At 42.7% G+C, this 24,157-nt stretch overlaps 1 protein-coding gene across 11 annotated transcripts in view; it reads right to left on the bottom strand.

The window, feature by feature from the left end:
- Positions 1 to 24,157, bottom strand: part of LOC120946805 (alpha-2-macroglobulin-like protein 1) — a 224,004-nt gene that overhangs the window by 188,800 nt on the left and 11,047 nt on the right. For all 11 annotated transcript variants that reach the window (XM_040361516.1, XM_040361517.1, XM_040361514.1 and 8 more), the window contains exons 4-5: positions 22,003 to 22,168; positions 6,988 to 7,040 (exon numbers count right to left, since the gene is read on the bottom strand). In XM_040361516.1, coding sequence (XP_040217450.1) covers positions 6,988 to 7,040; positions 22,003 to 22,168 — 219 coding nt within the window. The remainder of the gene's footprint in view (positions 1 to 6,987; positions 7,041 to 22,002; positions 22,169 to 24,157) is intronic.

A 24,157-nucleotide genomic window follows, 5' to 3' on the forward strand; every position in this document is an offset into this window, starting at 1 on the left:
TCAAGTCTGGTCAGGTAACACAAGAGACGCTTCCCCTACCTGCTACTACTTCTCTCCAACACAAGGAACTGTTAATTTTGGATGTCATTTCATCTCCTTTGTTCCCAGTAATTTTAGGCATACCTTGGCTCCGGGCACACAACCCCCAAGTTGACTGGATATCTGGAAGAATCACCTTCCCTTCTTACTACTGTCAGGAACACTGCCTGCCCAGACCGTCCAACCCATCTCCTACCCTGATGTGTTTAAATGCCGATCCCAGTCTGCTTCAGTCCGTTCCAAAACCATATCATGGATTCCTTGATGTGTTTAGCAAGAAAGGAGCTGATTCTCTTCCGCCTCATCGGCCATATGACTGTCCGGTTGAGCTCCTTCTTGGGGCTGAGATCCCCTTTGGGCGGATTTTCCCACTTTCCGAGAAGGAACAGGACGCATTAAAAATTTATCTTGATGAAAATTTGGATAAAGGATTCATCCGTCCGTCCACTTCGCCAGCAGGCGCCGGAATATTTTTTGTCACAAAAAAAGACCAAACTCTTCGTCCCTGTGTTGATTATCGGGAACTAAACAACATCACTGTAAAGAATCGCTATCCCCTGCCCCTAATACCCGAACTTTTTCAAAAATTACGATCTGCCGTTATTTTCACTAAACTGGACCTGAGGGGAGCGTACAACTTGATACGCATCAGGGACGGCGATGAATGGAAGACAGCGTTCCGCACAAGATATGGACACTATGAGTACTTGGTAATGCCCTTTGGCCTATGCAATGCACCTGCTACGTTTCAACACTTTGTTAACGACGTATTTAGAGACTTCTTAGACATCTTTGTCATTGTTTATTTGGACGATATCCTGGTTTTTTCCTGTTCCCTGGAAGAGCACCGAGTGCACGTCTGCAAGGTCCTGAATCGTCTCCGCCTGCACAGCTTGTATGCAAAAGTAGAGAAATGCGAGTTCGAGCGACTAACTATCCAATTCCTAGGTCTAGTGATTTCTCCAACCGGAATTGAAATGGATCCGAAAAAAGTATCCGCCATCCTAGACTGGCCAACACCCTTGGATAAAAAAGGGGTACAACGTTTTATTGGGTTCGCAAATTTTTATAGGAAATTTATTAAAAACTTCTCTACGATAGTGGCTCCCATTACTCAACTCACTAAGCAGAATCTTCGTTTCCGATGGAATCCTGAAGCTCAAAAGGCCTTTGATACCCTGAAGGGACTCTTTACATCCGCTCCAATCCTCAGTCATCCCAATCCAGCGTTGCCTTTCCTCCTTGAGGTAGATGCCTCTGAAGTGGCGGTAGGGGCTGTCATCTCACAACGCTCAGGGGACAAGGATTTAATGCATCCAGTAGGATTCTATTCCCGAAAGCTCTCCCCCGCAGAGAGGAATTACGACGTGGGGGATCGAGAACTGTTGGCAATCAAAACCGCCTTAGAGGAGTGGAGATACTTACTTGAAGGCGCTGCTCATCCTGTATTGATCTACACAGATCACAAAAATTTGGAGTATCTAAGGACAGCTAAACGGCTAAAACCTCGACAAGCCCGTTGGGCTCTCTTCTTTTCTCGCTTTTGTTTTCATATTACTTATCGACCTGGATCCAAGAATGTTAAACCAGACGCATTATCCCGAATGCATGACAACCCGAAGGACACATCCATTCCAGACACCATCCTTCCGGATGGCAACTTTCTACTTTTGCATACCGATCTGCTTTCCACGATCAGAGAAGCATCTTCCGAATCTTCCAAACCCCCCAATATCTCGTTAACTTCCAGAGACGGTTTATTTTGGAGAGGGAGTCAAGTTTTTGTACCGGAGAATACCCGAGTGGAAGTTCTAAAACTTCTCCATGACCACCCGTTAGCGGGGCACTTCGGAGTTCGTAAAACCCTCGAATTAGTGCGACGCACTTTCTGGTGGCCTGACTTAGAGGACTTTTGTAAGAAATATATCAACTCTTGCCCCATCTGCAATCGGAACAAGACATCCAGAAAACAAGCCTGGGGTCTATTAAAACCTCTACCCGTGCCCAATAGACCTTGGGAAATGATTGCAATGGACTTTATTGTGGAACTTCCCTGTTCTGAAGGATGTACAGCAATCTTTGTGATTGTAGATCGTTTTACCAAGATGGCTCACTTCCTTCCTTTGAAAAATACACCTTCTGCTGCTGAAACTGCTCGCGTTTTTATCAAAGAAATCGTCAGGCTACATGGAGTACCTTCCAATATTGTCTCCGACAGAGGGGTCCAGTTTACCTCTCGGTTCTGGAAAGCCCTTTGTGAGAAGTTACAAATTAAGCTTTCTCTGTCTTCAGCCTACCATCCCCAAACCAATGGGCAAACCGAAAGAACAAACCAAACCTTAGAACAATATATCAGATGCTTTACAACTTTTTCTCAAGATGATTGGGTCTCGCTGCTACCTCTAGCAGAATTTGCATACAACAATGCCAAACACTCAGCTACCGGGCAATCCCCTTTTTTCTCTAATTATGGTTTTAATTTAACATTTTTGCCAGATTTCTTTTCAGAATCAGCAGTTCCAGCGGTTCAAGATATCTTGGAATTTTTTAAACGTAACAACCAGGTATTACGCGAAGCAATAACCAAGGCTCAAGCTGACGGCAAGAGATTCTTCGACAAGGGAAGAAGGGGAGAGTTGGATCTCAAACCGGATGATCAGGTATGGCTGTCCACAAATAACCTAAGATTACCTTGCCCGTCTAAGAAGTTGGCACCTAAGTTTATGGGACCCTTCCCGGTTAAGAGGAAAATTAATTTAGCCTCATATGAACTGTCTCTACCTAATTCTCTGAAAATACATCCTGTATTTCATGTTTCTCTACTCAAACCTGCAGCCCCTGATCCCTTCCCTAACAGAGGATCCAAGCCTCCTGAACCTGTCCAGATCGATGGTTGTGAAGAGTACGTAGTGGAAACTATATTGGACTGCAGAAAGCGACAAGGACAAAACCAATTTCTGGTCAAGTGGAAGGGGTATGGCCCAGAAGATAACTCTTGGGAACCTGAAGGTAATCTACACGCCAAGAAGTTATTACGTGCCTTTTTTCTTGCTCACCCAGACAAAAAGGCCCGACTGGGCATCCGGAGGCTGCCCTTTGGGGGGGGGGCAATGTCAGGGACTTACCTCCCAGCCTCATCCATCCTCGTTTCTGAGGAAACAACAGGGTTCCTCCATGTTGACACACCGCAGCACTTCCCGCACGCCTGCGCGTGCGCAACGGGGGCGCGAGCGTGCACAACGGGCGCGCGCGCGTGCACGATAGCGGGAGCGTGCGTGTGCACGTTTTTGGCGCCAAAGCACACTTTAAAAGCCATTGCTGGACTCAAACACATTGCTGCCTGATCTGCAGTTTTGGAGTGAACTTACACTTGAAACCTGATCCTGAAACCTGATCCTGAAACCTGATCCTGAATTACTGACTGAACCTTGACCCGGCTTGTTGACTATCCGTATCTCTCTAATCCCTGACTCCGGCTTGTTTGACTACCCTTCTGATTGGACCCACCGTTGCCAGACCCACCTGCTTGCACCACGACTACGCTTCAGTTACCTGCATCTGAACCATCTGATTATCCGTTGTGACCCGGCTTGCCTGACCCTGCTGTTTCTTGCTTCCTATTTATCTGCTTTCTTCATCAGCTTGTTGCCATTGCAGTCGTATCACCTGTCAGGGTCGCTGACCCCCTCTTCTGCCTCAGTGCCGTCTGCACCTCCCCGCCAGAGAGACTCAGCCACCTACATCTATTCATCTCTGCATCGGCACTCCTACCCCGCTGTGCTCCGAGTCCGCTGTTCCCACTTCAGTGGCTCGTGAACCAGAGCCGTAAGAGAGGCCTCCTACAACCAGACTCTAAACATACCAGGTACGTAACATCTGGGCTTTACTCACCCTCTGCACAGTACTACTTCTCTTGTCCTGTATGCTGGGTGTAATTCTCAGTATCTGTTCTTATTCTGTATGTATGGACTCTGCACAGTACTACTTCTCTTGTCCTGTATGCTGGGTGTAATTCTCAGTATCTTATTCTGTATATATGGACTCTGCACAGTACTACGTCTCTTGTCCTGTATGCTGGGTGTAATTCTCAGTATCTGTTCTTATTCTGTATATATGGACTCTGCACAGTACTACTTCTCTTGTCCTGTATGCTGGGTGTAATTCTCAGTATCTCTTCTTATTCTGTATATAAGGACTCTGCACAGTACTACGTCTCTTGTCCTGTATGCTGGGTGTAATTCTCAGTATCTGTTCTTATTCTGTATATATGGACTCTGCACAGTACTACTTCTCTTGTCCTGTATGCTGGGGGTAATTCTCAGTATCTGTTCTTATTCTGTATATAAGGACTCTGCACAGTACAACTTCTCTTGTCCTGTATGCTGGGTGTAATTCTCAGTATCTCTTCTTATTCTGTATATAAGGACTCTGCACAGTACTACGTCTCTTGTCCTGTATGCTGGGGGTAATTTTTAGTATCTGTTCTTATTCTGTATTATTTTCTTAATAATGAAGAGGACATTGTCAGTCTTTCTATGTACAGAAGGATTATAGCACACCCAGGAATTTGTACAATGATGGTTCGTTCACGGAACTGTCTTAATTTTTGTGTAATGAGGAATTACATAAAGTGCATGTTAAATATTTCTATATCAATCTGAAATATGTAAATACAATTATCCAATGCACAGCTTGCTTCACTGACTGAGAACACTGTGACCTTTCAATCTTTGTGTGTATGGCTTTTATGGCTTAACGAAAATGTAAACCCAATCACCAAAATCTCATATAATCTTTAACATGTAAATGTCATTCCAAAAGTAGTTTTCAATCTAAAAATCTGCATATTTTATGAAAATAATCCCTGGAGATTCGTCTATGAAGGTCCTTGTTCAAGCACTTCCTGTTGTTGGGGCGACAAATAAGGATGCGCTGATTCCACTATCCTTACAAGTACAGATACTTATTTTTTAGTACTTGCCGATACCAATAAGCAATACATATTGCAACTGTTTTGTTTATACTTCAGCTGTCAGCAATGGTACAAAGCATTGAAAAGTTATTTACAAGTGAAATACGTTTTCTTTTATAATTGCTTTTTGCAATCCGTGTTTCCCGGAAAATAAGCCCTACCCTGAAAATAAAACATAGCATGATTATGGGAGAGGGCTGCAATGTAAGCCATATGCCAAAATAAGTCCTAGCAAAGTTCATGTAAAAAAATGTAATCCGTTTTGTAAAACCATTAAAACGGTATAAGATGCAGTGTGTCTCCCTTTGTAAATGTATTATGTAAAACACCTTATTTACAGCGCCGCTGACCAGCCGGGAGTCTTCTCCTCCCAGCTGATGCCTGCGGCCCTCCCTCTGCAGTGCTCAGAGCGGGCTGGCATCAGCGGGAATCTCGGAGCAGAGAAGAACAGCTCAGACAGGTCACGTGAGTGCCCAGGGGTGCTGAAATAAGGTATTTTACATAATACAGTTACAAAGGGAGACACACTGAATCCTATACGGTATAGTCTTTTTATAAAACGGATTACATCATTTTATATGGACTTTAACTGCTTGCCGACCAGCCGCCGCAGTTAAACGGCGGCAGGTCGGCACTGCTGGGCGAGAGCACGTAGCTATACGTCATCTCTCCGAGCAGCCAATAGGGGCGCGCGCGGGCCGCCGGAGGCGTGCACATGCGCCCCCGGCTCGCTCCTGACTCCCGCGCGTGCCCGGCGGTCGCGATCACCGCCGGGCACCCGCGATCGCTCGTTACAGAGCGAGAACCGGGAGCTGTGTGTGTGTAAACACAGCTCCCAGTCCTGTCAGGGAAAAAAATGCCTGACCATCTGTTCATACAATGTATGAACGGCGATCAGTAATTTTCCCTAGTGAGTCCACCCCCCTACAGTTAGAACACACCCAGGGAACATACTTAACCCCTTCCACGCCCCCTAGTGTTAACCCCTTCCCTGCCAGTGACATTTTTATAGTAATCAATGCATTTTTATAGCACTGATCGCTATAAAAATTGCCAATGGTCCCAAAAATGTGTCAAAAGTGTCCGAAGTGTCCGCCATAATGTCGCAGTACCGAAAAAAAATCGTTGATCGCCGCCATTACTAGTAAAAAAAAAATATTAATAAAAATGCCATAAAACCTATTTTGTAAACGCTATAACTTTTGCGCAAACCAATCAATAAACGCTTATTGCGATTTTTCTTTTGCAGGAAATATGTAAAAGAATATGTATCGGCCTAAACTGAGACACCGATCGTGTGTACAGGGCTTAAGATTGCCCTGTATTTGGCTCCATCCATCTTCCCATCAACTCTGACCAGCTTCTCTGTCCCTGCTGGAAGGGAGAGTGCAGGTGTGCACTGAATTAGCTGAAGAGTGCAGGCTGCACTGTAAAACCCCAGAGACCTGAGTCTAAGGTTTCTGACAGGAGTCAGGAGGGCTCCATGCTGGAGCCTGAGCAGTTGTGCTACTGCTGACAAGAGCCAGGTGGCTCAGTATTTTCTTTTGTACGTGTAAGCCAGGAGGCTGAAGTCATTATTTTGTTTGGAGTTTTATTTTTGCCTTTTTTAATAAAAGTGGGCCAACAAGCCCTTAAATATAGTTTCGGACTGGCCTGAATCACTTAAAAACCGCATATCCCACTTGAGCTAACAACCCCCAACTTTACAGTATACATAGTGCATACTTGGCTAATCCCTATGGAAGCCTCTACTGTAGACACGACATTCTGTCTTCTGAGTCTCGTGCCTGGTGGCTGCCCTGCAGCAAAGTAACCGCATGACATGGCACAATTGCTTTCATTTTTAGAACACGATGCCAAGGTCACAATCTTTGAGACCAAGTTTTTTCCCCATTCTGATGTTTGACATGAACAGAATGAAGCTCCTAATCTGAACATGTATTAGAATTTGGAAATATCATATACAGTATACTTACATTTTTATTCTGAACTTCCATGTCCTGATTTATTGATGCCAGTCTGATGTTTACTGCAAGAATAGAAGAAAAATGCATGTCATGTTCAGATACACAATGCTCCTGAGACCAACAGTCTGAACCCATGGGTGTCTATTCCACTTTGGTATTTAATTGTTTTTTTCTATAAAATACAGATAGAATCCGGCAGCACAATACAGAGATTTAATTTACCTTCTTGCACCTATCAATGTCCACCCTTTACAAAATCCAATTTGCGTTTTTGAGCTGCTTGACTCACATTCAGAGGAAGCAGACAAAAAGTCTATTTTTTATATAGACCCTTCCTATTTTTTTCCATGTTCCCTCAGGTAGTAGGGGTGTTGAATATAATCGATGCATCGATGCATCGCGATTCGGGGGCCCCCGATTCGGCATCGATGCATGTGGCCCCAATAATCGATGTCGGGTGACGTCATCCCGACTTGCCCCGCCCCTCCCGGGAGATCGCTCCGAGCGCGTCTAATAAAATACCCATTTTGCATTAAATGCCGCTATAATACACTATATGGCCACTGCTGCATGTACTTTTTAAAATACACAGTGTTTCATACTTATATTGCTGTCTGTATATTCCGGAATCCTCTCATGTTAGCTCCGGCCCGCCTCTCACCTCCTACGTCTCAGCCCCGCCCGCCTCTCTTCTCATCTGATAGCTATAGTACAGTCGGTGGGCGGGGCTGAGAACTCCCACTGAAGTCGGGAAAGAGGAGAACGAGTGGTGAGAGGCGGGCCAGACAGGACAGAGTCACATGTGCGGAAATACAGAGATCAGCATACACACAGAAACGAAGGTATGAGAAGCTGACTGTATATATTTAAAACAGCACATGCAGCAGTGGCCATTAAATGGTTTAGAACGGCATGTATTGCAAATAGGGGATTCTTAATTACAGCAGTATTCTTTCTCCTCCTCCATGTGCTCTATGTTGACATTTCTCTGGTGTCCTAAGTTTGCACATTCCATTGTGTTAACTCCTAGTGTGCTGGAATGTGCGAACTTGGGAAGTCAGGAAAATTTCAACACAGGAAAAACTTTTTCTAGTAGAAAAAAACACTGCGCAGAATACAGAAAAAGTGCTGCCAGGTACCAAAAATTATAGATACAAATTTAAAGCTAAGTGAAAAAAAGGGGAGGTACAGCGCAAAAAACTAATGTAAAAATTGAAAACCTGCACATGAGGCGCAGGTTGATATGTTAGTGGTAATGAATTGATGACACTAGAAAAAACAAATATATATAATCAATGGTTATTGGATGTAACATATGAAGGATAAACCCAATAATTATGACATATAGCTGGGAAATCTTCAGATAGTGCAAGAAAAAATTCTCTCAACAATACGTGCCAAAAGATGAAATCAATCAAAGAAATCCAAATAAATATGGTGACGTATGAGTGGGTGAAAAAAATCCACAAATAATGATCAAGTGAAAAGCTGTTGAATTATGGGTTTATCTTTCATATGTTACATCCAATAACTATTGATTATATATATGATTATACCATTGATTATATACTGGCAACATAATTCAACAGCTTTTCACTTGATCATTATTTGTGGATTTTTTTCACCCACTCATACGTCACCATATTTATTTGGATTTCTTTGATTGATTTCATCTTTTGGCACGTATTGTTGAGAGAATTTTTTCTTGCACTATCTGAAGATTTCCCAGCTATATGTCATAATTATTGGGTTTATCCTTCATATGTTACATCCAATAACCATTGATTATATATATTTGTTTTTTCTAGTGTCATCAATTCATTACCACTAACATATCAACCTGCGCCTCATGTGCAGGTTTTCAATTTTTACATTAGTTTTTTGCGCTGTACCTCCCCTTTTTTTCACATTCAAATTTCAACACAGACAGTACAGGGAACTTGCTGTGAATTATAATCCCTCCAGACCTCCCAGCAGCCACATTTGTATATTCCTGTACCCTGTAGTGCACTAATCACTTTTTATAGTGGAGTTCCACTGCTTTTTAGTTTAGTAAAAGTCAGCAGCTACCAAAAGTGTAGCTGGTGACTTTTATTAAACCGACACTTACTTGTCCCACGGTCCAGCGATGCGACCGCACAGAGCCCCATACCTTTCCCCGCTCCTCTCCTCAATGCCATCATATCTACTGTGGGCACCCGGCCATGATAGCTTACGGCTTCATGGCCAGGCGCGCACTGTGATCTGCCATTGGCCAGCCAAACTTCTGGGACCTGTGTCCCAGAAGATCGCTGGCATGGAGGGGCCACCTAGGGCGACAGAAGGAGTCACCTAGGCAGCCAGGACAGGAAGTCCCACTAAAAAGAGGACCCCCCCCCCAAAAAAAATGATATGCCAAATATGGCATGTCAGGGGGCGAGGAGTGCTTAAAGGAGAAGTTCCACTTTTGGGTGGAACTCCACTTTAAGGGAGTGAGGTTATTTTTATTTAAAAGCAGAGTTCAGTAAAAAAAAACATTAAAAGTCAGCAGCTACAAAAAAAAGTATCTTCTGACTTTTAATAAAAAGACACTCACCTGTCCCACAATCCAGCGATGTTGCCACCCGAACACTCCATTCTGTCCACGGCGCTGGCAATACTTCTGTGGGCATCCGGCTGTGACAGCTTGCAGCTTCACAGCCAGGTGTACATGTCTCACTGCGCTGTCCTGCATAGCTGGGCAATCTTCTGGAACCTGTGATGTGTCTCAGAAGATTGCGGGGAGGAAGGGCCACCTAGGCGGCCCAAGCGGAAGTGAGAGCTCGTCGGTAATCGTGATGCATCGTGATGCATCGCCGAATCGAATCGAATCGAATCGTGGACTTGATAATCGTAATCGCATCGAATCGTGAGACGAGTGAAGATGCGCAGCCCTATCAGGTAGTGATGTGTACAATGGAAAATGTGTTTCCTTTCAGATATATTCGTTAGGTTAATAATGGTTTTGCCATATTCTGCCACAACCCTGGCAAACAGACGACACCAGAAGTCTCAAAAGACGCCGCCGTGCTCTTGAGCGAGCATGGCGTAAATCGAAATCCCCGTTGGAGTTTACCCTCTACAAATCTGAACTTCTCAAATACACTGCTAAACAAACCTACTACAACACCCTCATCAAAACCCTCTCATCCAAACCTTATCAACTCTCAATTACTTCACCCTCCACTGCCCCCACCCACCAACTTGCTTACCACTCAACAGATTGCCAACAACTTCAAAAGCATAATCGACACAATTTGCAAGGAGATATATAGCATTCAACTTCCTCCCCTACCCAACACATCAGGTCCAACACCACACTCAATACACTCCTCCTTCTGACCAGTTACCACCAATGAAGTTGATAAACTCCTCTCCATGGCTCACCTCACCACCTGTCCCCTGGACCCTGTCACCTCACAATTACTTTGACCACCTTCCTGCTCTATCCTAAACTCCCTAACTCACATCTTCAACCTCTCCTCTGGCACCTTTCCTTCCCCGCTGAAACATGCACTGGTTACCCCCATACTTAAAAAAATCCTCACTAGACCCCACCTGTTTGAAAAACTTAAGACCCATCTCCCTGCTCCCATTTGCCTCCAAGCTCATCGAACGCCTTGTCCATGACCGAATGATTCGCTACCTCACGGACAACAATCTTCTTGACTGCCAACAGTCCAGCTTCCGTCCACAACATTCCACTGGCTAAATCCTGCTGCCTTAACCTCTGCAACATCTCCAGAATTCAACCCTTCCTGAATAATGACACCACAAAGCAACTTATTCACTCCTTGATTATTTCCCGCCTTGACTAATGCAACTCTCTACAAAAGGGGGTTGTAAAGGTAATTTTTTTCCCTAAATAGCTTCCTTTACCTTAGTGCAGTCCTCCTTCACTTACCTCATCCTTCAATTTTGCTTTTAAATGTCCTTATTTCTTCTGAGAAATCCTCGCTTCCTGTTCTTCTGTCTGTAACTACACACCGTAATGCGAGGCTTTCTCCCTGATGTGGAGAAAGCCTCTTGAGGGGGAAGGGGGCGAGCAGGAGTGTCAGGACACTCTCTACTTTGCAGATAGATAAAGGAGCTGTGTGTTAGTGGGCGTCCTGACACTCCTGCTCGCCCCCCTCCCCCTCAAGAGGATTTCTCCACACCAGGGAGAAAGTCTTGCATTACTGTGTGTAGTTACAGACAGAAGAACAGGAAGTGAGGATTTCTCAGAAGAAATAAGGACATTTAAAAGCAAAATCGAAGGATGAGGTAAGTGAAGGAGAACTGCACTAAGGTAAAGGAAGCTATTTATGGAAAACAATTTTTACCTTTACAACCCCTTTAATGGCCTACCCTTACGCAGGCTATCCCCCTTCAGTCCATTATGAATTCTGCTGCTAGACTAATACACCTCACTAACCGATCTGTGACTGCTGTTCCGCTCTCTGCCAATCCCCTCACTGGCTTCCCCTACCCCACTGTGTAAAAAAAAAAATCTGTATTGAACTGTACTGTAATTGTGCTGTCCCTGTTCTACATTATAAAGCGCTGCGTAAACTGTTGGCGCTATATAAATCATGTATAATAATATCTGTTGTTTAAAAGGATCAAAACTCAGAAAACAAGCATTCATTCTGACAGAAGGTGGTTGTGTTTTGTTTGTCTCCATCTCTGCTTATTATAAAGTAAAAAGCACGTCTGAGCATGCAAATCTACCCCCACTATTGTTATTTCAGCTAAAGTCCAAGTAATACATATCGTGAAAGGTCAGGGAATTGCAATAAAGCTGGTACTATTTATAAAACAAAAAACGTTTCAGTCGATGAAGGGCACCTTGAAAGCTTTCTGTGATTACCACTGCATTTGCCCATCAAAGGTATTACCCTTGCGTTTTACTGGTATCCTGGGTTCTACTAGAGAGATTTCCCCTCACTTCCTGTCCTGGTGACAGTAGTTTCAGCAGACAGGAAGTGGAGGGAATTCTCCAAAAGCAACACAAAAATTAAAAATAATAGTAGATTAGTGGAAGGCTAGAATTCCTGTTAGATGTATTTCTGAAATTTGAGTAACTGATGTAACTGTTTAGAATAGTATATCAGCCCAAATACAGCATCACATCCCGGATTAAATAGAACAAAAAACAAATATAAAGAAATAGAGTAATGGGACTTTTAAATGCTGAAACCTTCTAATGGAATAATATGACACAGTGATGTCTAAAAATATCAAAATTGTATTAAATACATAAAAATGTGTTGTATTACAAACTCTGTATACACCCCTAAACAGCCCCTGCAACAAATTCACCTTGTTGTAGGGGCTATTTACAGGTGTATACAGAGTTTGCGGTTTCATATTTTTGTTACATACAGCATGTCTTAAACAATATAAGACATTTTTATGTTTTTAATAAAATTTGGAGATTTTTATACATCACTGTGTCACATATTATTCCATTATGATGTTTCAGCCTTTAAAAGTCACATTACTCTATTTACTTTTGTTCTAACTGATGTAACTGTGTGCGGTTCGCTTCGTTCCAAATTTAAATTCAGACAACATTTTTGTTTTAATTCGGAAATTCGGATATATCCGAATTTCCAAATTACAATGATAACGAATTTAAGTGAATCTGAAGTAACTAATAAAAATTTCAGGCGAAATTCGAATAGTTTTCCAATCGAATTCGAATAGGTTTTGAATCAGATTTGAATTTCCAAAGAGAATAAATAAATAAAATATAAAATAAAGGAATAGAATAGAAAAGAATAGACCCAAAAAATAATAGAATAGGGTAAAACAGAACAGAATAGAAAATAAAAGAATACAAAAATTGAATAGAAAAAAGGAAAAGAATAGAAAATAAAAGAATGGAGTAAAACAGAACAAAATGAATAGAAAATAAAGGAATAGAAAAAAATAGATTAACACAGAATATAATAGAAAATAAATGAATAAACTAGAATAAAAAATAGAACAGAATAGAATAAAATAGAAAGAATATAACCATCTTCTGAAATTCAAATTTCAAATAGAATAAATTTGAATTCAAATAAAATAGAAAATAAAAGAATATAACCATTTTCCAAAATTAGAAAAAATACATTTGAATTTCAATAGAAAAAATAGAATATAATAGAAAATAAAGAATACAATTTACTAGACTAGAATAGAAAAATAAAATATAGAGAATATAACCATCTTCCGAAATTCAAATTTAGAAAATAATGCATTTAAATAGAATAGAAAATAATAGAAACTAAAATAGAATAGAATAAAAAAGAATATAACAGTTTTTGGAAATTCGAATTTCAAAAAGAATACATTTTAATAGAATAGAAAATAATATAATAGAATAGAAAATAAAATAATATAATAGAAAAAAATACAGAATAGAATGGAATAGAAAGAATATAACCACTTTCCAAAATTCGAATTTCAAAAAAGAATAAATTTGATTCGAATGCAATGTGAATGGATTTGATTCGAATTCAAATGGAATTAGCAAACCTTGATGCAAAAAATGTGAATAGTTTTAAATTTAAATAAACAAAACTAATTCCAAAAACAAATTAAACAAATGTAACTAAACACATTTATGTAAATAATGAATTGAAACAAAACAAAACACATTTTTCCTGGTGCCTCCATGGCAGCATACCTGTGACAAGCTCCGCCTTGGCTCCTCCCTCAGGATTAGTGAATATTATAAAAAGAGTCGGTTAGCACCGCCCCCACATTCTCCTTTTTTTCCTCATACCTCATGGCAGTGAATACTGGTCGGACGTCCTACCTTCTGCATTCGGCAGCTTCCATCCTGGTTCAAGCCTCTCCCGGATGCGGTCCCTTCTCTTGGGCAGCTAAACGCGCTTATAAGGTTGGGAGTCCCTTCTGTAGGATCTTTTGGGACAGGCAGTTTGTTTCTTAACTAAGAACTCTATCTGCATGATTGTTTTCAGGCATTAGCTCAGTATTGGCAACAGAGGCAGCAGCTATCCCTGCATTTATTTTCCTTTTCCCCTCCTCCTCTTAGGTTTCCTTCCCATCTTACTGTTTTCGTTTGTTTTTTCTCATTTTGTTTTCCTTCCCAGCTCCTTAGGGGCCGCGCGCGCTCAGTGTAGGCATTTTATTTACTGTCTGCGTCTTTCACCGTGCTCCGCGTGTGCGCCGATGGTGCGGGACTTCCGGGTCCTCGTCACGCCGGTCGGCGCATGCGCGGTCGACGCGGAGGCCGTGGCGGCCATCTTGGATCAGGGCAGGAGGACGCTCTTTGCCCATAACACGTCAGGGACAGATCAGAGGCGTTCTCCACCTCTCCTGTTCATTACTTTTCTTCACTAGCGGCCTCAGTGAGACCCCTGACGCTGCCAGGGGAAGTGCATGTTTTTGTGAGCTCCAGGGAGCGAACTCTTCTTTTCTCTCTGGGTGAGTACAAAAAAAAAAAAAAAGGGGGAAGGTATTTTAGACCAAAACGTTTGATGTATGCTTTTTTTCTGTTTTCAAAAATATAAAGGGGAGATAGAGGCAAAGTATTTTAAAAGAAATGTATAATATATGCTTTTTTTCTTCAAGGGTTCCAAAAAAAAAAAAAAAAGGGGAAAACACGCCACCTTAGCCAAAACCAGAATCTGACTAGTTGACTCTTCTTTACACATCTTAGCTGCTACTTCTGCTTAGCCACCCAAATATGAGCCATTTTGCCACCCGTATAAGATCCTACTCTACATTGAGGTAAGGACCTACGTCCAGGTAAGTTTATTTAAAAAAAAAAAAAAAAAAAGGAAAAGAGTGCGCTGAGGCTGGTACTCTTATGTACTTCAGCCCTGTACGCCAAAGGACGTCTAAAAGACCTCAAGGCGACATAAAGGCGAGGAGGATTCTAGTCCCAGCAGAGACAGGTCACCCAGGTATGGTGACCATAGAAGTGGCAGGGGGCCACCCCACTTCCAGACAAACTGATCTGTCCATATTGTCTCAGGAACTATGTAGCGGACAGAGTCCAAGGGCCTGCAAGTGGCGGACCTGCTTAAGGAAGCAGTAAAGTATTCTCTTACGGAATTGGTAGCCACAATGCCGTCGCAACAACTAGCATCTCCCCCTCAGGGGCAAGCAAGCGACTGAGGCATCCATTTCCGGGCCGTTCTCAAGTGAAATCGCTCGCCCAACGCCTGCTTCTTCCTCTGGCATCAGGAAGAAAATGCCATCTCAGGGGAGGGCCCTGATGACCTATATGCCCCTGGTTTTGCTTTCGCCATAGTCCGGCCTCGCGTACAGGCGGTAAACAAGCGATCGGCTGAGAAAATGACGCAAAGTCAAAAAGTGCATGGCCTACTTTCCCTTTCTCAAATGCCAGATTTCCTTTCCCTCTCATAGACGAGATCGGGGATGTGATTGAGGAAGAGTGAAAGAGACAGAGAAAATATTCTCCATTAATCACCTGGGAAAGCTATACCCTCTCTCAGAGGCCGATCCCGCAATGCTTGAGTGCCCTCCAGTGGTCCAGCGGGCAGCCGTGGTAAGACTATGGAAGACTCAACTTCGCTTAAGGATCCACTCGACTGAGGGATCCACTCGACGGAAGGATGGATCTTGATCCCAAGAAAGCTTACCAGATGGCGGGCAATGCCTGTAAACGGCGATAGCTCTGACGTCAGTGTCCATCGCTCTACGCGGCTGGACAGAGAATATAAAGTCGCCAATCCAACAGGATATACCAAGGGAGGACACTATTAGTCCTTAAATGGGCAAAAGCCCTCAGCAGTTCTTATTGGTGAGGCCGCTATCGATTCAGTTAGATTCTCCGCAAGGTCAATGCTACACATAGTATGGCCAAACCGGCCTTACGGCCAAAACCGTAGTCAGCAGATATTGCCTCAAAACAGAACTGGTACAAGATAACTTTTGACAGCGAAGCCTTGTCTGGGGAAGAAATTGGTTAAGGCCATCTCTAGCGTCACCGACGGAAAGTCGGACCCATTACCCCAAGTCTGGCGCTCCAGGTCAGTCGCACCCAGATTTCAATACCCCAAGAACATGGACTACAGACAGTCCAGGTAGGGGAAGGGCTTTGGACAAATTGGAGGAATACGTAGTCTACCTTCCTCAGGACCCATAGACAGAGACCCGTGCCTGCCCCACAAGACCCTACTAAATCCTCTTGACGCCAAGCCATCCGAAGTGATCCCTGTGGGGTCCAGACTCAAACACTTCTTGAAGATCTGGGAGCAAAGGACAAAGATCCCTGGGTGGTCTCCACAGTCAGTACGGGCACATTTGGATGTTTCTAGACAACCCCCCCAAAGATTTCTTCTCTCCGACAAGGGTGTCGAGGTCCCCTCAAAAAAGCGGAGGCACTACAGCGGTTTATTCTCTCCTTGCAGGAACAGCAAGCAGTGGTTCCAGTGCCTCCATAGGAAAGATTTTCGGTTTTTCTTTTCTCCACCCTGTTTCTAGTCCCCAAAGAAACGGAGGTCGGAGACCCGTAATGGACTTAAAAAGGACTAAATAGTTATCCTTTTAGAAAAATTTAAAATGGAGTCCCTACAATCAATCTTTAGGGTAATCCAATCAGAGGACTAGATGTTTTCAATAGACTTGTAGGATGCTTACCTGCATATACCCCCCTTTTTTTTTAGAAATAGGTTTGAAGTAGGCCAGGTACATCTTCAATTCCAGGAAATCTCCTGTTCGGCCTCTACACATCACCAAGAGTCTTCACAAAGACCCTGATTGCCATCACAGCCCCTCTAAGAGGGCTGGGGCTTCAAGTATTCCATTACTTGGATGACCTTCTTCTCCTGGCAAAGAATCCAGCCCAATTAGTGGAGCATAGGAAAGTTCTTTTGACAACGCTAGCAGAATTTGGATGGGAGATAAACCAAGAGTCACCTTGCTCCAACCTAAGAGATGGTTTATCTGGGAGCACTGTTCAGCACAGAGAATGGTACAGTATCCCTCGCACCTCAGAAGGTAACATCCATTGTTCAACATATGAAGAAGGTGAGTGTGAGATCCTACCTTACCGCCTCAAACTGTCTGAGCCTGGTAGGCCGGATGTCGTCATGTATCTCTAGGGTCCCTTGGGCCCATTGACATTGGAGACCTTTTCCAGCTGGAGTTCTTCAGGCTGTGGAACAAACAGTATCTATGCCAGCCCATACACCTGACAACCCTGATGCTCAGGAGCCTACGTTGGTTGATGAAGAAACACACGCTCTTGAGATCACATCCATCAGAGCATTTCAACTGGATCACAATTGCTACAGGCACCAGTGCAGCCGGTTGGGGAGTACACTGCAACCAGATCTCAATGCAGGAAGATTGGTCCTTCCATACGATGGGCCTGGTACCAAATATCCCAGAAATCTGGCCAGCCTACCTACCTGGAATTCGAGATTGCAGGGAAACCAGTTCTTCTCCGAATAGACCACAGAGCCGCGGTACCTTATATACATCGACAAGGAGGGACGCACAGCAGGTATCTGCGGATGGTAGTGGAACACATAATCCTTTAGGCAGAAAGGAATCCAAAAGTCCTAAGGACAGTCTATCTATGCGGTCATCTCAACTCAAGGGCCGACCACCTATCCCGCAGGTTGAGGATGCCAAGGAAAAGTCTCTGCACCTGAACATTTTCGACTGGATAGTGGACCAGTGGGGTCCCCTCCAGCTGGGCCTATTTGCAACAGCATTCAATACCAAGCTTTCAAGGTTCATCTCGAAGTCTCCTCATCCCCAGGTGGAGGCAGTAGACGCTCTCTCAGCACCCTGGGCATCCAATCTAGCCTATGCCTTCCCTCCATTGCCTCCCATTGCAAAACTCATGTCGAGGATCATGGTAGGAACCACAACGGTAATAGCAGTTCTACCATACTGGCCGAGGCATCCTTGGTTCCTCACAGCGATGTTCCTGAGTACCCAGCCTCTAGTTAAAATTCCGCTGATACCTTTCCTCCTGTCACAGAAATATCACACCCATCCAGATCCAGGCAGGTTGAACCTTCACATCTGGCAGCTGAAGGGCAAAGGTTCGAGTCTCTAGGGTGTTTCAACAAGGTTATCACAACCCTCCTAAGGGCAAGAAAGCCATCCACAAACAGTGTATACGATAAGGTGTGGAACGAGTTCAGGGCCTTCATGATTGACAGAAGCTGGGATCCAGATTCTCCATTATCCTCTCAAATGCTTGCGGTAAGCCTGGACCTAGGTCTCGCTATGAGTACACTAAAGGTACAGGTAGAGAGAATTTCAGCGACAACCAGTAGAAGATGGGCTGTGGACCCAATATTAACCCAATTTTTCAAAGCCGTCAAAAGGATCCGACCGCCAACTAAACAGTCTTTTTCCACCTGAGACCTTGCAATCATCCTAGAGTCCTTGGCCAATCCACCTTTTGCTCCTTCGGACTCAGCATCGTTTTGGATTCTAACCTTGAAGCCAACCTTCTTGATAGCCATAACCTCCGGCATACGGGTTTCAGAGCTCCAAGCTTTGGAGCGGATCATAATCATATCATATTCTACCCTGACAGAGTGGAACTCAGAACTGCGAGAATTCATATCCAAGTTCACATCATCCTTAAACATAGCGGATCCTTGGGCACTCCCAACGTTTTCGGGACAGAACTCAGGTTCTCTTCACGAGCTAGACATTACCTCCACTTTGAGACGCTATCTTCAGGCTACAGCATCCTTCAGGGACTCTATCAGGTTGTTCATAATTCCCTAGGGTAAAAACGAAGGCAAGGAGACACCAGCAAGAACGATTGCCTCAGGGATCGCTAAACTCATCCACAAGGTATACAGGGCAAAAGGACTGGGACCTCCTTCGTCAGTCAGGGAGCACGCTACCAGAGCGGTTTCTGCCTTTTTGAGCAGTAAGAGCGAAGGTGTCAATTGAAACGATTTGCAGGGCAGAAACTCGGTTGTCCCAACATACGCTTCTAAAACATCACCGAGTGGACACAGGCGCTCTCTCATTGGTGGAGTTTGGCAGACAGGCGGTAAAATCGGCCTTGCTTCTTATAAATGATGATAATAATCTCTTTAAACCTCTAGGAATCACCCCACCCATCTCAGCTAGTTATTTGTCACAGGTATGCTGCCATGGAGGCACCAGGAAAACAGAAAATTGTACCATACTTACCGTAATTTTCTTTTCCTGGTGCCTGTCCATGGCAGCATACAATCCCACCCTCGGTATTCTATCTTACGGAGAATGTGGGGGCGGTGCTAACCGACTCTTTTTATAATATTCACTAATCCTGAGGGAGGAGCCAAGGCGGAGCTTGTCACAGGTATGCTGCCATGGATAGGCACCAGGAAAAGAAAATTACGGTAAGTATGGTACAATTTTCTGTTTTTTGTTCTGCAGATTTCTAGTAACTGTAGTGCGGGATAAGAAAGCCAATCAAACTCATATGGGGTGCAATGACTCCGGTAAGAATCCAGTAGGCACCAGACAAGATGCCGCATACACACCATCACTTTATGTGATGAAAAAAAACGACATTTTCTGTGAAGTAAAAAACAACGTTTTTGAAACTTCAATTTTCAAAGACGAAGTTGCCTACACACCATTGTTTTTCTCACAATGTTCTAGCAAAGCGAGGTTACGTTCCACCACGTTTTTCCATTGAAGCTCTCTTCATAAGTAGCTTCTGGGCATGCGCGGATGAAAAAACGTTGTTTTAAACAACGTTTTTGCTACACACGGTCAATTTCTGTGAAGTAAAAGTTGACGTTTTGAAAAACGACACATAAAATTGAAGCATGCTTCAATTTTTTTTGGTCGTTTTTTAGAAGACATAAAACGACGTTTTCCCCCACACACGGTCAATTAAAGTGATGTTTTTAAAAACGTCATTTTTTTTCATCACATAAAACGACCGTGTGTACGCGGCATAAGAGTACAACATTTTTTTAATAATGGTGTTTTGTTCAAAACAAGACAATATAAAACATCCAACATGTTTCTGGTGTAGAAAGGTCCCCCTTCTTCGAATGTTAAAAAAAAAAAAAAATCCTCACAAGATTGGCACACAAATGGCACACAAATTTTAACATACTTATCCAAGTATGTTAAAATTCAAATGAAATTTCAGCCAATAAAACAACTTACTTTATCCTGGCTCCTCCCCCTCTCACAGTCGGATAATAATTCCTAATTTTAATTTCATTTTTTTTTCATTCCAAATTTCCAAAAATAACTTGACTGGCCTGCACAGAGTCCTGACCCCAACCTGATACAACACCTTTGGGATGAATTCGAGCGGAGACTGCAAGCCAGGTCTTCTTGTCCACATCAGTGCCTGACCTCACAAATGTGCTTCTGGAAGAATGGTCAAACATTCCCATAGGCACACTCCTAAACCTTGAGGACAGTAGGGATGAGCCCGATGTTCGAGTCAAACGTAGTTCGACTCAAACATTGGGTGTTCGCCTGTTCGCCAAATAGTGAACAATTTGGGGTGTTCGCAGCAAATTCCAAAGCCACGAAACACCCTTTAAAAGTCTATGGGAGTAATCGAAAGTGCTAATTTTAAAGGCTTATATGCATGGTATTGTCATAAAAAGGCTTTCTGGACCTGTATCAATGCAAAAAAAGTTTTAATAATGCTTAAAGTGAAACAATAAAAGTAAAATATTCCTTTAAATTTCGTACCTGGGGGGTGTCTATAGTATGCCTGTAAAGTGGTGCATTTTTCCCATGTTTAGAACAGTTCCTGCATAAAAATGTTGATGGGGACAAGGGCCTCATCCCTGCAACCCTTGTCCGGTGGTTGTGGGGGTCTCCGGGCGGGGGGCTTATCGGAGGACAAGGGGACCCCCAGATCCCAGCCCCCTATGTGAATTTGTAACGGGGTACATTGTACCCCTACCATTTCACCAAAAAAAGTGTCAAAAATTAAGAAAAGGGCAAGAACCAGCTTAGTCCTTCGTTAAATTTCACTTTTATCGTTTCACTTTTTTTTTTTAACTTCAATACTTTTTTTTATTGTTTCCATACAAATACAAAGAGAAATTTACAAATCCGTTTTTTTTCCATACTTAGTGCATTTTATGTGCATACAGGAGATTAATTACAAACATTAAAAGTGACCATTCGTCCCACTCCCCCCTCCTTCCCCTCCCTCCCTCCTATCTTACTTTAGAGTGCATACACGTTTTTAGTTCTATTCTTTTCCTTAGATTATTACCCATCGTTCCTTAATTTAAAGTGAACGACCTATTTTACATAACCACTGTTCCCATATTGCTTTAAATTTTTTGAGGTTACCCCTTCTAATCCATGTTGCCCTTTCCTTCCCAATTGTGCTATTTATTACATTAAACCATTCCTCTACTGTGGGTGGATTTTGTGCTTGCCATTTTAGTGCTATTAGTTTCCTCGCCTGAAACAGGCATCTTATAACTGCTTCTAATGTATCCCTCTGCCCCATTCCCTCCTCAATACATCCTAATAAGCAGACCCTAGCTTCGAGTTCCAGAGTGATACCGAAAGTTGCATTTATAGTGTCCAAAATTCCAACCCAGTACCTATGCAACTTTGGGCATTTCCACATCATGTTTCACTTTAAACATTATTAAAATCACTGCTCCCAAAAAAACAGCCGTTTTTAAAACTTTATTTTTTTGCATTGATACATGTCCCCTGGGGCAGGAACCGTGTCCCCAAACACTTTTTATGACAATACCTTGAATGTAAGCCTTTAAAATTAGCACTTTAGATTTTTTATGTTCGTGTCCCATAGACTTTAACAGTGTTCACAAATTTTTTGCCTGTTCGCAAGTCCTGGTGTGAACCGAACCGGGGGGAAGGGGGGTGTTCGGCTCATCCTTAGTGGACAGACTTCCTAGAAGAGTTGAAGCTGCAAAGGGTGGACCAACTCAATATTGAACCCTATGGACTACCAATACTTTTGCTAATATAGTGTATATTCCTCAAAGCATGGGAAACCTGGTTACTGTAGGTGTTAACCAGGCAAGCTTTCTCTGTGTGGTCAAGACTCACCTGTTTGTCCTGGTTTATACATATATTTATCTGTCTGGACGAACGTTCCAATGCTTTTCTTGCGCAAAGTCAGAGGTTTGCTGGCAAACTGAATCTTGTCCCCTCCAGCATCCATCCCCTGGACCTCAATATGAACCTTTTCCGTGTCCGCAGAGGGCTCAGGAACCTGGAAAATGACAGAAATATTATTTAATTTAAGATTATTATTATTAAATAAATAAATAAATAAATAAATATATATATATATATATATATATATATATATATATATATATATATATATATATATATATATATATATATATATATATATATATATATAAATAAATATATATAAAAGCAAAGGGGTGCAATTAGTGCAAAAATAACTTAGGATAATATTGTATTAATAATATTATTAATAATGACCCCCCCCCCCCCCATTGCAAGAGTAACACTGAAGGAAATTCACAATTGATTTCCTAATTGATTGACAGGCTTCCGACCGTCACATACAGCGCGTCACGAGTTGCCGAAAGAAGCCGAACGTCGGTGCACAGGCGCCTTATAGAGCCGACTCGCAGTCCGGCTTCTTTCGGCAACTCGTGACACGCTGTATGCGACGATCGGAAGCCTGTCAATCAATTAGCAACGCCCAGTCTCGCAGATTATACCCGGAAGCCGTGGAGAACATCCATCTCTAAAATGGTATGTACTGCAATGATTTATCTCTAAAATGGTATGTACTGCAATGATTTAAAAAAAAACACCCGATTGTGCTTCTAACAACTCGCCTGAATCTAATGTTAACATTTTTTTTTAGGGTGAACCTCCGCTTTAAGATCCGTTTTAATATCATTCAGTAATGGAATGAAATTGTGTTGGTAAATTAACTCAAGTGATGGTGTTCTATTGACTCCTAAATATTTTAACTCAGTGTCTCTCCAAATAAATGGGAAGTCTTGTTTTATATCTGCATTTGTCCTGTACTTTCACACACTTACATTAAGAATTTCAGAAATTAAGGGATTTATTTTGAAATTTGATACCTCCCCATATAATTTAAGAGTTTTTAATAGGTTAGGGAGAGTTACAGTTGGGTTCACTATGTATAGAAAAATGTCATCGGCATACGCCGCAAGTTTGTGTTCCCCGTCATCTGTCTGTATCCCCCTAATGTCGGGATTATTTCTAATCCCGGCCAATAAAGGTTCTAGAGACAGGATAAACAATATTGTTTATCCACGCCAGAATTTAACGCATTTTAGGTTAAACCGCTTCTCTTCTAATTTAATGAATGTCCAGGTGTCTTTTTAAATTCCCTTTCACTGAAAAGTTTTTTCCCTATGCTGGGGTCACCAGTGTGGTATTTGTACAACGATATCATTTCCCCTCTCAAGTGTCTCCTCTCCAGAGAAAATAAGTTCAAATCTCAAAGTCATTCCCCATAGCTGAGATTCTCCAGTCCCTAGTTTTGTTGCCCTTCTCTTGACTCTCTCCAGTTCCAGCACATCCCTCCTGAGGACTGGTGCCCAGAACTTGCCGGGTTACTCCAGGTGCAGCCGGCCCAGAGTCTTGTAGAGTGGGAGAATTATTGTTTTATCCTTGGAGTGAATGCCCTTTTTAATGCATGCCAATATTCTGTTGGTTTTTCTTGCAGTAGATTGGCATTGCATGCCATTGCTGAGCCTATCATCTACTAGGACTCCCAGGTCCTTTTCCATCCTAGATTCCCCCCAGAGGTTCTCCCCCTAGTGAGTAAATTGCATTCACATTTTTGGCACCTAAATGCATTATTTTACATTTTTCAACATTAAACTTAATTTGCCATATAGTTGACCACCCTATTAATTTGTATAAGTCTTCTTTTCAGTGACTTTTCAGGTAGTTATAGCATTTTTCAAATATTAAAAAAAAGGAGAACTTCTATAGAACTGCAATTAAAAGAAAGCAATTCTTTATTTTTTAAAAATGGAAATTCAAGCGGCAGGGCTGTATTATAGGGCCCTGTCACATATAGTTAAGGCTCTGTCCTTCAATCACCAACATAAAAAAACATTCTAATCTTCATACCTGAAAGGAAGGTAAACAGGATGAGGCCCCAGAGTAGAACCAATGTGTGGTCAACAGACGTGCCTATTCAATAAAAAGGTACTTCCAATTGGATTTTTCAGGA

This window comes from Rana temporaria, chromosome 8 (assembly GCF_905171775.1).
Source record: "Rana temporaria chromosome 8, aRanTem1.1, whole genome shotgun sequence".
NCBI lineage: Eukaryota > Metazoa > Chordata > Amphibia > Anura > Ranidae > Rana > Rana temporaria.